The following is a 13454-nucleotide window of genomic DNA, read 5'->3' as shown; positions in this document are numbered from 1 at the left end:
GCAGCATGCAGCGGTGGCCGCCAGGGTCTCGGCAAACCCAGGAAGCCAGCAGCAGCCCCTAGTCCTGGGCGCCTGGCTGGGGGCGTGGCCCCAAACCGCCGCTTTGTGCAGGAGCCTTTGCAAGCGGCTTGGGGAGGCCAGCAGCCAGCCTGACCATGGGCCTCAAGCTCGGGGCTTGTAGGGACCCCGGGCAGCACACAGCAGTGGCCGCCAGGGTCTCGGCACACCCCAGAGGCCAGCGGCAGCCCTCGGTCCTGGGCGCCTGGCTGGGGGCGTGGCCCCAAACCGCAGCTTTGTGCAGGAGCCTTTGCAAGCCGCTGGGGGCGGGGCGGAACATCCCCGTGTCGCTTAGTGACGCGGGGATGTTCCCACCGGCCAGGTTGCTTGGCGCCTACACCCATAGGCTCTGAGTGGCCAGCGGGCGTTCTGGGACCCCTGCCGCTCAGGACCTAAGCACGGGCCTACAGGCTAGGAGCGGCCTGGGTCCGAAGGATGTTTCCTGGACCCAGGCCGCTCAGCGCCTGCATATGCAAATTAACCGCCATCTTGTTCGCTCTGATTGGCTGTGGGCGTAGCGGAGGTGCAGTCAATTTGCATGTTTCTCTATTATAAGGTAGGATGATTTCAGAGAGGAAGGGAGAGGTAGAGAGAGATTGAAACATCAATGATGAGAGAGAATCATTGACTGGCTGCCTCCTGCATGCCCCTCACTAGGGATCAAGCCCACAACCCAGCCTGTGCCCTTGACTGTAATTGAACCCAGGACCCTTCAGTCCACAGACTGATGCTCCATCCACTGAGCCAAACTGACGAGGCTGGTTAGTTTTATTTTTAAAGAATGTCATGCCCTGGCCAGTGTGGCTCAGCTGGTTGGAGCAGCGTCCTGTACACCAAAAGGTGGAGGGTTTGATTCCCAGTCAGGGCTCAAATCCAGGTTGTGTGTGTTCGATCCCCGCTAGGGGAGTGTATGGGAGGCAGTCTATATTTCTCTCTTACTTCAATGTCTCTCTATGCTTCCCTTTCCTCTTAAAAAAAAAAAAAAAACAAGAATGTCATTAAACAGGGACTAAAACCAAGGCCTGTCTGGCCTGGGATGGTCTGGAATGGTTCTGATGTATGCAATCCTTCTGCGACTTTCCTAGTTCCTTTTAGTTGGAGTTGGATATAACTATCTTTTTTCTATTTCCTTACAAATATATTGCCATAACTTACACTTTTAATTATCAAAGCCATGTAGTTTTTTTCTAACTTAATTAGAATTCTTAATTCTTAGATACCTTAATTTTTAGTGACAACAAAAAGTAAGTAATTAGTATTTTTAGATTGGCAAATTTACTAGTACATCTCATAACTCTTAGAAACAGGATTTTTGTTTTTTTGCATTGGCAAACACACTTACATTTTAAAGAGGTATGACAGATAACATGAACTTTCTCTGTAAACCCAGTCAAAACAAACATGTTTTTTTTTATATATATTTTATTGATTTTTTACAGAGAGGAAGAGAGAGGGATAGAGAGTTAGAAACATCGATGAAAGAGAAACATCGATCAGCTGACTCTTGCACACCCCCTACTGGGGATGTGCCCGCAACCAAGGTACATGCCCTTGACCGGAATCGAACCTGGGACCTTTCAGTCCGCAGGCTGACGCTCTATCCACTGAGCCAAACCGGCTTCGGCCAAAACAAACATGCTTTATGCTAATAACTTTAAAAGATATTAACTTAAATTACCTATTTGGATTCTTGGTGATTACTGCATTTCTTTAGTGGGCTCAAAAGTGAGCTATTTCATCGCCTAGTGTCATTGATAACTTTTACGAGGCGAGAAAAGGCGGGGGAGATACCAGGCTTGGGTGGCTTTAGCCGCTTGAGGTTTTTATTTTTAATAGATTTTTATTGATTTCAGAGAGGAAGGGAAAGAGAAACATCAATGATGAATCATTGATCGGCTGCCTCCTGCATGCCCCACACTGGGGGTTGAGCCCAAAACCAATTAGGAATTGAACTGTGACCTTCTGGTTCATAGGTCAATGTTCAACCATTGAGCCATACCAGCTGGACTGGTTAGCTTTATTTTTAAAGAATGTTATTAAAGAGGGGTCAGGACCAGGATGATCTGGAATGTGTCAACCATTTGCTTCTCAGTGTCGTTGGTTAGGGGAGATAAAACCTTGTGACTCATTAGCTGGCTGTAAATTGCTCATTGTTTGGCCTTGTTTAATTATTTCACCTATTCCTTCATTCCACTTGTCAAGGAATTTGCCTGGCTTCTTACTATCCTGCCACTTTCACCAAAATGCCTCCAGCCTTTTCTCATCCAAACTCATCATAAAGATGTTTCTCTGTATCACCACTATGACTGCCATTCAAAGCCAAGATGTCTTCATGTTTGTTTATTTTTTGCTTCACAGACTTACTTCTAAGCACCTGCTGTGGGGAAGGGGAGAAACACAAGGCCCAGTGAGAGGCTGGCCTCTCTGTGCGACGGTTACCTCACCTGGATGGGATGCATCTATGGGTCTGTAAAATGAAGGACCGGCACCATTGGTCCACTAAGATCCTTTTGTGCTACAAGCCATGAAAATGCCCCAAATAAGATTACAGGATTTTATACTTTTGGCATTTAAAAAGTCAGAGGTCTGGATGAATGGAACAGAATATCAGATCTCAGGGGTGGGGGCAGTGGGAGGGGACAGGAATAGAATAACCAAAGAACATATATACATAACCTATGGACACAGGCAATAGTATGGGGTGGAGGCTGATGAAGGTAGCAAAAAGGGAGAAAATGGGAGACACCTGCAATACTGTCAATAACAAAAAAAAGAAAAAGTCAGAATACTCCTCTCACTTGCTGTGTAGATTGTATCATAAGCTAAATTCAGGGGTCCTCAAACTTTTTAAACAGGGGGCCAGTTCACTGTCCCTCAGACCGTTGGAGGGGAGTCTGAGAGTGCAGCGCACATTCCACACATGCGCACTGCGGGCCCGGGACGAGTCGGCTGTAAGCAGGACAGGCAGCGGCGGCAAAAACATCCGGCGGGCCGGATAAATGTCCTCGGCGGGCCGCATGTGGCCCGCGGGCCGTGGTTTGAGGACCCTTGAGCTAAATTAAGTGTTAATGGAAACTAGAGAATAATCCTGCAATAAAAGGAGACAATCATGCCAGCCTGTGGCTCAGGCTGGAGAAGTGTGTGGAGAAGTTAAGTGGGCTGTGGGCAGCTCTCTAAGCATAATGAGGAGCACACGAACCACAACCAGGGCTTTCTGCATTTCTCTCAGTGGGAAAAAAATCCCTGCTATCTGAACTGGGATCAGACAGTCCTATAATAGAGTCTATTTGAGAAAAGGTAGGATGAAAAGTGTGACAACATATCAAAACTGACATATAAATACAGCATTTGAATGGAGAGACAATTCACAGCATTTTATTCGTTAATCCATTTCATTCAATAATGCACCATATTGTTCCTGGCACCATTAATGCTACTGTCTTTATTTCCCTTGGAGAAGACCATGCTTTTACAAAATCTGAGTTGGATTTCCATCGATTAACTCTAAAATATTTTACCTTACCAAAAAGCAACCCCTTATCAGCTAAGATGGAGGTGGTATGGGTAAGGTGTTTTAGTCAAAAGGTGGGAGCACAGGTATACCAACCAGCAAATTTAGTACGTGGCTTACACCAGATGGCAGGGAGAGAGCACCAACACAGCCTAGGCCTTCGAGAAGGTAGCTACAAGGACTCTGCTCAATAGGTTAGTCTGCAGAATGGAAAGTTAAACCTTTTCCTGTTATCTACTCAAACCCAACTAGAGAATATGAAATAATGAATAACTAGAGGGTCGTAACTTTCCAGAAAACAGAAAGGTGGAGTAAACACACCACCCCCAGATAAAGTGAGGCTGGATGTCAGTGCAGGGAAAGGCTTGGAGATCTCCTTTAAGTTTGCTTTTGGTGTTTTGGTCTGTAAGCAATCAGGATGGAAAGGGAGGCTATCCCAAAGAGGAACGTCTGCAGGAACCAGAGCAGCTGAGCCCGACCATTCGTGATGCCTTTCGACCTTAAGAGAAGAAACAATTTTAATATTATGGTTTCATAGTTATTATCTTCTATTTTTTAAAATGTACTCTTCTATCTACTTTCATTGGGTTTATTTTGCCATTTCTTCCAGCTTCTTAACTCGAATGGTTAGTTCATTTATTTTCACTTTCCTTGTGCAGTTAGGATGGTACACGCTTTCCCGAGAAGCAGCCTGGCTACTGCCTAGAGCTGTATCAGAGAACTGTTTCTCACATGATTTTGATGACTGGATAGATTAAACAGCACTGGGATGGCTTCAGAGCAAGTGTGTACCCAAGAAATATTATTTTTATTATTAAAACACAGTAGTAATAAAGTATCACTTTTAGAAATAATCTACAATAATAAAAGCGTAATATGCTAATTAGACCGGATGGCCAAACAGTGGAACGACCATCCAAATGATCTTCTGGACGACCATCCGGGACCATGCTGACACCCACTGGCGCCAGGCCAGCCAAGGTGAGTGCAATGCAATTGGTTGGGGGCCTGGCCATTGCCCCATGATTGCCCAGGAGAGAGAGGCCCAGGCCACAGGCCACCGACAGGTGGGTTGAGGTGGGTGGGTGGGGCCGGGTGAGAGGGAAGCCCGGGTCCCAGGTGTCAGAGGGAAGCTGGTGCCGGCAGCTGGGGGAAGGAAGGCCTACTCTTGCACAAATTTCGTTCATCGGGCCTCTAGTACAGCAATAATAGAGGTGACAGTTAATCTTGACCAGAAAAAAAGTCAACTGCAAAGAAATCTGGCATCACTATAACTACCTTTTTCATTACACCATCCTTTCTGTATATGCTACATGAAGTACAAATGTAAAAAAGAATCTTTTCTAGTACTTTCACACAGTATTAACTTAAACTGGCATCTGCTGAGTGGAGTTTAATCAAGGGACTTTTAGCTTGCATTGCACCTCAAAATGATTTGTGGAGCTTGTAATAATAACATTCCCATGTCTGAAGCAAGGCCAAGCAGGCCAGGACCTTGTGGGTCTGGAAACCAGGCTTGTGTATTTTGAAAAAGCTCTTCAGGTGGCTCAGTTGTAAAACTAGGATTGAGAATCATCAGCCCTGGTCAGGAACTAAGCTCTTTTTCAGGGGACCATACACAGACATCTTTTAAAACATAAGAAAAATCATCTAAATTAAGCAACTAAATAACTGATAAGCTATCACAAATGAAATAAATTCATTCATTAAATATTTACTGAGTACTCCCTCTGGGCTAGGCCCAGTATTAGGTGTGGGGATTCAACTCTACCCGGAGAATGCTCTCAGTTTACAAGTCCATGAATTATTTAAATGTGGCTACTCTCAAATTAGATACCAAGAGCAAAGCAACAAATACCTATTACAAACACTTACTTGCACAATACCATGGCATACAAGGACTCTCCCACGTGAATCAGCCAGGCAAGCCAGTACCTGGAATAAAAGTCAGCCAGGTTTAAGGTGATGGTTATCTGCTGATGAAATCTAACCCAGAAACCTTTATTAAAAAAAAGTGCTTTACTGTGAACTAGCACCACTCAGATATCTAAAGGCCACTGCAGGCCTCCCAGGTCTACAGTGGGACTACAACTGCAGTGTCCGCACCCCACTTCTGCAGCCCTCCTTACCCATTACGCAGAAGGGCGTGATGATGGTCCACCAAGTACTGAGTGAAGGGGCCCAGGGGCCCGAGGCTCTGATAAGGAATACTCTGAGGCCAGAAGACAACCCACTGGAAGAGAACCAGAGGCACAGAATACCTATTAGGTCACTGAAACCAGCAAATGTTTATTTTTGAGAGAGGCTAGGAAATAATCCTGACTCTACAGTAAGAACAGACCAAAGAAACTGTGAACTAAGACATCTGAGGTTCCACTCTTGACTTCTATTTTCTAAACACTGTTCTAGTGGGAGATTTATTCTGAGGAAACTATGTGGTTATCAGACTCAGTGCCCAGGCTGGATGGCTTTTGTTCTGAATGAATTCCATTAAAACATTATTTTATACAGGTTACTAACAAATTTTAAGAGTTTATGTGCCCTGACTAGTTTCTTTGCTGCAGAAACTATGGCTTGAGACAGAGCTCCATTTAATTTACAACCCCATCACCTCCTTTCACTTTTCCTATGTCTAAAACTGGGACTGATCCACTGCACAGAATTGGAAAATAAGTGAGATCAGGTTTGTGAAGTGCTCACAGCAACCACTTAATCACATAAGGTTTTTGTAATCTTACCAACTTTCCCTCAGTCTCTGTGTTGTGACCTCTGTCACCTTAGGCGTTTGAAGATAATTAAGTCCCAATAGGTCCAAAATTTATTGTTCCATTCATATTCAGCCAAGAGCAACACTACCTCTCCTGTTATGTTGTTACACACCTAAAATTTAAATAAAGCATAAAATATCACTCCATTCTCCCAAACCAAGGGGAATGGAACGGGCAGCATCTATCCACAATGTCCCAATGTGAGGCCATCAAAGCTTTCCTCAGTCTATATTCTAACTAATCAGAGATGCAGAATCACAGAACAGAAATGCACCTTTGAAAAATTTCAGTTCAACACCTCCATTTTACATATGGGGAAATCAGGACAAAGGTGGTCCGGTTTCACAACACACACTGTGGACACGACAAACACACTTTCAATCCCCAATCTCCAGGATCTACCGGGCAATATCCAAATAGTTTTGCCTTCATTCAAAATTACACCAACTCAGTCCCCCAACCTGAGTTCCAGAAGTTTTCCCTGTTATCTTTTATAAACCAACTGTCAAACAAAAGTCGTTCCTCTTCTCATCAGAGATTATCTGCCTTGGTTCCGCATTACATCCTCTCTATCCCTCCTTACCAATTAAGTCTCACCCATCCTTTAGCTTTATCTCCGTTTTCTTTTTCTTTTTTAAATATGTTTTTATTGGTTTCAGAGAGGAAGGAAGAGGGAGAGAGAGAAACATAAATGATAATAGAGAATCATTGATCGGCCGCCTCCTGCACGCCCCCTACGGGGGGGATTGAGCCCACAACCTGGGCATGTGCCCTTGACCGGAATGGAACCCGGACCTTCAGTCCACAGGCTGAGGATCTAGCCAGGCGTCCTCAAACTACGGCCCGTGGGCCACATGAGGGTGTTTTTGCAGTTTTGTTTTTTTCACTTCAAAATAAGATATGTGCAGTGTGCATAGGAATTTGTTCATAGTTTTTTTAAAACTATAGTCCGGCCCTCCAACGGTCTGAGGGACAGTGAACTGGCCCCCTGTTTAAAAAGTTTGAGGACCCCTGATTCTATCCACTGAGCCAAACCAGCCAGAGCTTTATCTCTGTTTTCTAAGCAATTTTAACTGCCCCAACATTCTGCTTCGGAAGCCCTGCTCTGACTTGGCAGGCTGTAACCTTGGCTTCCTGGGTGAGCTCTGAGACTCCTGTAAATCGTAGTAACCTTGGAGCCGAGGGGACGCAAAGGCAGGAACCCTCCTAAGTAGAAACAGACCTGTGAGCCCAAGAACTTCCGCTTACTCCAGTAACCTAGGCAACCGCCCGGAGCGCAGGCGCAGAACCGCGCTCCCTCAGAGCCCCTCGCCCTATGAGGGCCAGCCGAGCCCAAAACAGATGCCCCGCCCCTCCACGCCTCACCGCGAAATATCCCAGCGCGAGGGCTGTGACCAGCGAGGGCAAGGGTCTGGCTGTGCGGAAGTAGGCGGTGGCAGCCCTGCCGCCCTCCGACTTCGCCACCACCATCTTGAAAGATGTGTGGAGAGCCGCCCCCGTCCCCGCCCCCATACCGGGAAAGCCTGAGTAGCCGGTCTCAGGGCCCGGAGCGCCGGCGAGAGGCGCGGGCCGACCAGTGCGCCTGCGCCCCTTTCTGGGCTTGTCTCTCTCCCGCGGCTCCGAGAGCAGCCGCGCCGAATTGCGCCTGCGCGACCGCCTTCGCCTCCCGCAGGCGCGGGCCCTGCGTTCAATGGAGCGCTCATTCGCTCCCCTCGCTGCCTTTACCGTGTAATAGCCAAAGGAGAGGGTGATGACCGTGAACCAGAACAGACTGCCCCTCTGGAAGTAAGCCTCATCGCCTGCCGCCTTCCCCATCGCTGCAGCACATCCCGGGAGTGCGCTGGGCACCGCTCGCTCGGAGGCGGGGGCGGGGCCGGGGCCTCGTCCAGCGCCCCGCCCTCCTCCCTCCCGGGAGGGAGCAGATTCTGCGGGGTCGATGGTCGGAAACTCCAAGGGCGATTGTTGCTTGATTCTGGCCTGGTGGGCTGGACCTCATTTGCAGGGTAGACCCCTCTCTCAGAGTCACTTTCCCGCGTTTAAGATAAAGGTGTTGGAAATATGTGGTGCTTTACGTGGAAGTCTACTAACCACGAGTCTAATATTTGAACTTCAGCTCGGCCGTGCCCTTTGAGAAATAATGCTCTTCCTTTTCATTAGATGTCTGAAACCTTAGGGCACAGCAGTTATGAACAGGGGCTGTGGAGTAGATTGCCTGGGCTCTGCCACTAACTTTGCGTAAGCTTAGACTAGTTACTTAACCCTTCTGTGCCTCAGTTTAACTTCTCTTCCTCTCCACAAGTGACCGGGGTGGCTAAGTTTTTTATCCTCCAGGTATCCTCTATCGCCATCCCCATTATAACTTTAATCTCTCACCCCGTTATAATTTAGCTCTCTCCCCTCTACATGGATTAATGACCTAAATATTGAAAATAATGCAGAAAATACGGAGAAGAGTTTTACAACTTTTGAGCAAGTTATTAAAATTAAAAGCCATAAAGAGAAAGATTGAAAATTTAACGGCATCTAAATTTAAAACTTGCATTCTTAGGAAAGGCACCATAAAGTTGAAAGACCTGGAAGAAGGAATTCTTCAATATACACTGAGTGGTCAGATTGTTATGACCACCTGACGTTTGTAGGCAAATTAGCCGTACACTGCATCGTATGGGATATGGAAGCCAAAGGCCTGGCCTGTTCGAACACCTTTGCTGTCTGCAGTTACCAAGATAAAACGTCTCCAATTCGCATAGGAACACAAGGATTGGACAGTCGAGCATTGGAAAAAAGTCATGTGGTCCGATGAATCATGTTTCCAGTTGCATCATGCAGATGGCAGAGTGAGAATTTCCAGGAAACAGCATGAAAGCATGCACCTTACATGCATGAGTACAACCCTTCAAGCTGGTGGGGGCAGTGTTATGGTTTGGGGCATGTTTTCCTGGCATGATTTGGGCCCTTTAATTCGTGTGGAACAACGTCTGAATAGCACAACATACCCAAGTATCATTGCTGATCAAGTTCATCCTATCATGTTGATGGCGTATCCCAATGGAGATGGCTTCTTCCAACAAGACAATGCGCCATGCCACAGTGCTCGTATTGTGCAGGAGTGGTTTCAAGAACATGAGGGAGACTTTACCTTGCTTAGGTGGCCCCCACAATCACCAGATCTCAATCCAATTGAGCATTTGTGGGACGAAGTTAAAAGAGCCATCAGGCAGCTGGCTCCACAACCATCAAATCTCACAGAACTGGACAGTGCTATTCATCAGGCATTGTGTCAGATTCCTCGCATCACCTTTCAACATCTCGTGGAGTCAATGCCAAGAAGAATCGCCACAGTATTGAAGGCAAAAGGTGGCCCAACGAAGTACTGATGGGGTGGTCATAATAATCTGGCCACTCAGTGTATATAATAAAGGATATGAATTGGACATCCTTAAAAGAGAAAACATGAATGGCCAAGAAACATGAAAAGGTGTTCAACTGTAGGGAAATTTGGGATGTGCAAAATAAAGTAAAAATAAGATACTGTCTACTCTCCCCCTCCCCATTAAGATTGGCCTACAAGGTATCAAGACACACTATAAAGAACTATAATAAAAAGCATCTGGTATTTGACACACAAATCAAATCAGTGGAAATGATACTCCAGAGATAGACCTGACATTTATTTTATGATAAAGCTAACATTTCAAATTAAGGATGAAAGAATGATTATTCATTAAACTATTTTTGGATGACTGGTTATCTATTTGGGAAAAATATTTAAGACTCTACCCTCAACCCAACAGAAAAATGCAAATAATGCAGTAACATGAGGTACAGTGATAATAGTCCCTCTAGGGAAGTTCTGATGATGGAGAGTGGGATGTGCAAGTGCTGATACAGCAAAAACCCCACATTTTCCCAGGATCATGGAAGGGGAGAGTGATCTAAACAAACATGGAAATATGGATAGCATTGTGTGTCCAGAGAATTAGCAATGTATTGTTGCCAGAGGGAAAATGTGAAATTGAGGGAAGGAAGGGGAGGCCGAAAAGGCAGGTAGTCGGGTCCTGGTCATTAATGGCATTCATTGATTTGATCCCTTAGCCAAGGTGAGTCAGTGGCACGTTTTTTTTTGTTTTTGTTTTTTACATCAGTGGAGTGAAAATGTTTGGTGTACATTGGATGGAGGTAAAATTGGAAGCAAGGAAGATGAAGGGTTGATAAAGGAAAATTATGGGAGTGGAGAAAAGGTTATGTTATTCATTCAGATATTCAAAAAATATTTCCAAGGATCTGTTTAGTGTCAGGCTCGATGCTAATGCTCTAGAGATAAACAAGATAAATGAACAAGACCAATGCAGTCCAGGTGTCAGGTTGATACAGTGTAGGTCTGATGACAAGCAAATCAATAGGGATTGACTAGAGGCAGCATAACTTAATGTTTTAATACACTGACCACTTTGACCTTCAAGTATGAGAGCTTGCATTCAGAGGTGACAGAAATTCCTCAGGGCATTAAATCAACACATGAATGAAGGGGCAGAGATAATCTGGTAGTGTGTGTGGTAAAACTAGTGTGTGCTTGTCTAGCCTAAAAGTGTTCAAATTCAAATAATGATGATTAATGATGACAGTGATGGTGATGATTAGGTTTTATACAGGATTTTGGCCTATGGAACACTGATTTTTTAAAATATGCCCTTTGAAGTGGTTAGTTTAGAGGTGGCATAAAGTAAAATTTCAATAAATGTTAGCTATTCTTTTTACTACTGTTACTCTTTAATGAAATAAGTGCAGTGATAAGGGAGGATGAGGCACGCTAATGGCTAAAATTCACTCGGAGAAAATACAATTCAATGAACAGGCAATTTACACAATCATCTCAACTAAACTCAATGTGCTCAAAGCCAATTTGCTGAATCATCAGTTTGCAAAATTCATCAGATTTATGGAGTGTGACTTTAATAGGGATGTTAAATAGCTTTGTCAGACATGTTTACTTTTGGTCATGGAGCAACTTTCCTTTTATAGAAATATTTTTTTGAATCCTTTAACGTCGTTTCTTGTTTTGCTGACCTTTAGAATATTTAAAGGTGTGTGTGTTTTGTAGGCATTTTCTCAGGTGGTATATTGCATTTGTTAGATTTAGCTATGGCTGTGAGAAAGTAAGCCCTCATTTTTCTCCCACAAATCCAGATGTTGACTCCAGTACTGGGACTCCCATAGGGCCCTTCGGCCTGTTCCCAGTTTACTCCTACTCAGCTGTGCTTTGTGAGGAACCTTCCCAAGCATCCTCACTCCTGGTGAATAATGTCACTTTTTCTTGTGGAATATTGGTGCACATTGCTTACAATTTGACAGAGATAAACTTCTCATGAATAAACAGTATTTCATGATAGGGTAGGAGTGGAAGGAAGTGAAAATGCTTAATAATTTCCCTTTGAACACATATATCAGGAGAGAAAAGAGTATCACCTTGAGGCAAATGTAATGTCTTTGTAAAAATAAAAAATAAAAACAAAGAAAAAATGACCCAAATTTGGGTATGACAAACACAATATTGCTCATCTCTGCATACAACAATTGTGGAACACAGTAGAAGCTCAGAAATATTTATTGAATAAATGAATAGATAAAATACTGTTTCAAATATCTATATAGAAGGAAAATGTTACGTTTTTTAATTAGACAAACTTGAGGACTAGCCAGAGTTTGGGGCATTTAAGTTTAATTTTTAACATCACAAAAATGATGGGGAAAATGAATTAAAAGTTCATGGGACCCAAAAGTGGAGAATGTGTTTCCAAATCCTTGTAGAGGGGAGACCTGGGAGAAAAACATTAAAAGGAAAACACAGCTACTCTACAGAACACCAAACTCTTAAAATCACCTGTTGCTATTGTTGCCTTTTTCTTTTTAACTAGATGATCATTTTAATCAAATTGCATGTTCATCAACTTGCTTTTGACTTAAGTATTTTTTTCTAAGGTAACCTGGAACTCGTCTTTGTAGCACCTGAAGCAGATGCATAGGCCAGGAAGTTTCTTAGTACCTGGAAATAGCCCAGCTTGATTAGAGAGCTGAGCCTTAGCAGGAGGCCACAGAGTTTCCAAGGTGAGGCCAAAAGGGATGTAGTGGGCACGTCCTGAAACTCCCTCTCAGGCACCTCGCGAGTTCTGCCTTCCCCTTGCTGATGGTAACTGGGAGCGAAAGCTTATTGAATTTTGGTTTGCTGAGAGCAGAGACTGCATCCACAGGGCTCAAATACACACCTGGTTGTTATGCAAAGAGCTGGGGTCCAAGAAAATATCAGCTTTTTCTTGTCGATTCCAAAGAAATAAGCCGGAGGACTGGCCGTGAAGGAGAGTTTTATTATGTCTTATGTGCCCACCAGTGGCGGCTGGCTGGTAAAGTTTTCCACAGCACAGGCTTTCCCAGCTCAGAGTCATATAGAGTACAGAAAACAAAACAAACGGTATGGGTGGTGTGTGTATGTGTGTGTGTGGGGGTGCTTGTGTGTAAGCTGTGTGAGATCAAAACGCTAGCTGTTTCTCTGTAGTTGTTTACAGTCTAGAAGCAGTTTCTTTCTGGATGTACCGAGGAGCTGGCCAGGCTCCCAAGGTCTCACAGTCCACTTACAGACGGCCTTCATCAGATTCCCACAGTTTGGGAGGGGGCGTCGGAGCTTGGGAAGGGGCCCATGTTCTCACATACCGTACACTCCACCCCAACACGGGTACCTTCTTTCTTTGCCCCCGTACAATCTCCCCCTTACAACTTCCGCATATATCCTGGGGAGGAAGGAGAATGGGTGAGACTTTGCATCTGTTTCTATAGCAACTATATACTAGTAGCATACAGCAAAGGAATAACAACAGACTTACACATACCAGAATCAGAGTATATAAAACTAATCGCCAGTCCCAAGACAACTTTCCAAACCATGCTGGGATAGGACCAGTTTGTTAGGTTGACTGGGTTCGTTTTCCAAGGCAGCCCAGCAGTAGCAGAGAACACTCCCAACAGTTTGAAACAGTGGATCGGAGAGCCGCTTTATTAGCATCTCACAAAACAGCTAGCCTGCACTGAACTAGGGAGAATAAGACAAATGTTTAGTCAGCACCAAT

The 13454-nt window shown here is 44.7% G+C and overlaps 1 protein-coding gene across 2 annotated transcripts; it reads right to left on the bottom strand.

The window, feature by feature from the left end:
- Positions 1-3154: 3154 nt before the first annotated feature.
- On the bottom strand, positions 3155-8194 carry TMEM254 (transmembrane protein 254). Of its 2 annotated transcripts, none has more exons than XM_079794183.1 (4): positions 7702-7897; positions 5698-5801; positions 5444-5503; positions 3155-4067 (listed from the first exon to the last, which is right to left on the bottom strand). In XM_079794183.1, the coding sequence occupies exons 1-4, from the start codon at positions 7846-7848 to the stop codon at positions 3947-3949; spliced, it is 432 nt and encodes a 143-aa protein (XP_079650309.1). In that variant the 5' UTR covers positions 7849-7897; the 3' UTR covers positions 3155-3946. The 2 variants fall into 2 exon arrangements, with proteins under 2 accessions (XP_079650309.1, XP_079650310.1); XM_079794184.1 differs by lacking the exon at positions 7702-7897 and adding an exon at positions 8062-8194 and having other exon boundaries at positions 3172-4067.
- Positions 8195-13454: the final 5260 nt, after the last annotated feature.

The sequence above is a fragment of the Cnephaeus nilssonii genome (genome assembly GCF_951640355.1).
Source record: "Cnephaeus nilssonii genome assembly, chromosome: 16".
In the NCBI taxonomy this organism is placed as follows: Eukaryota; Metazoa; Chordata; class Mammalia; order Chiroptera; family Vespertilionidae; genus Cnephaeus; species Cnephaeus nilssonii.
This window is presented reverse-complemented; position numbering and strand designations above follow the sequence as displayed.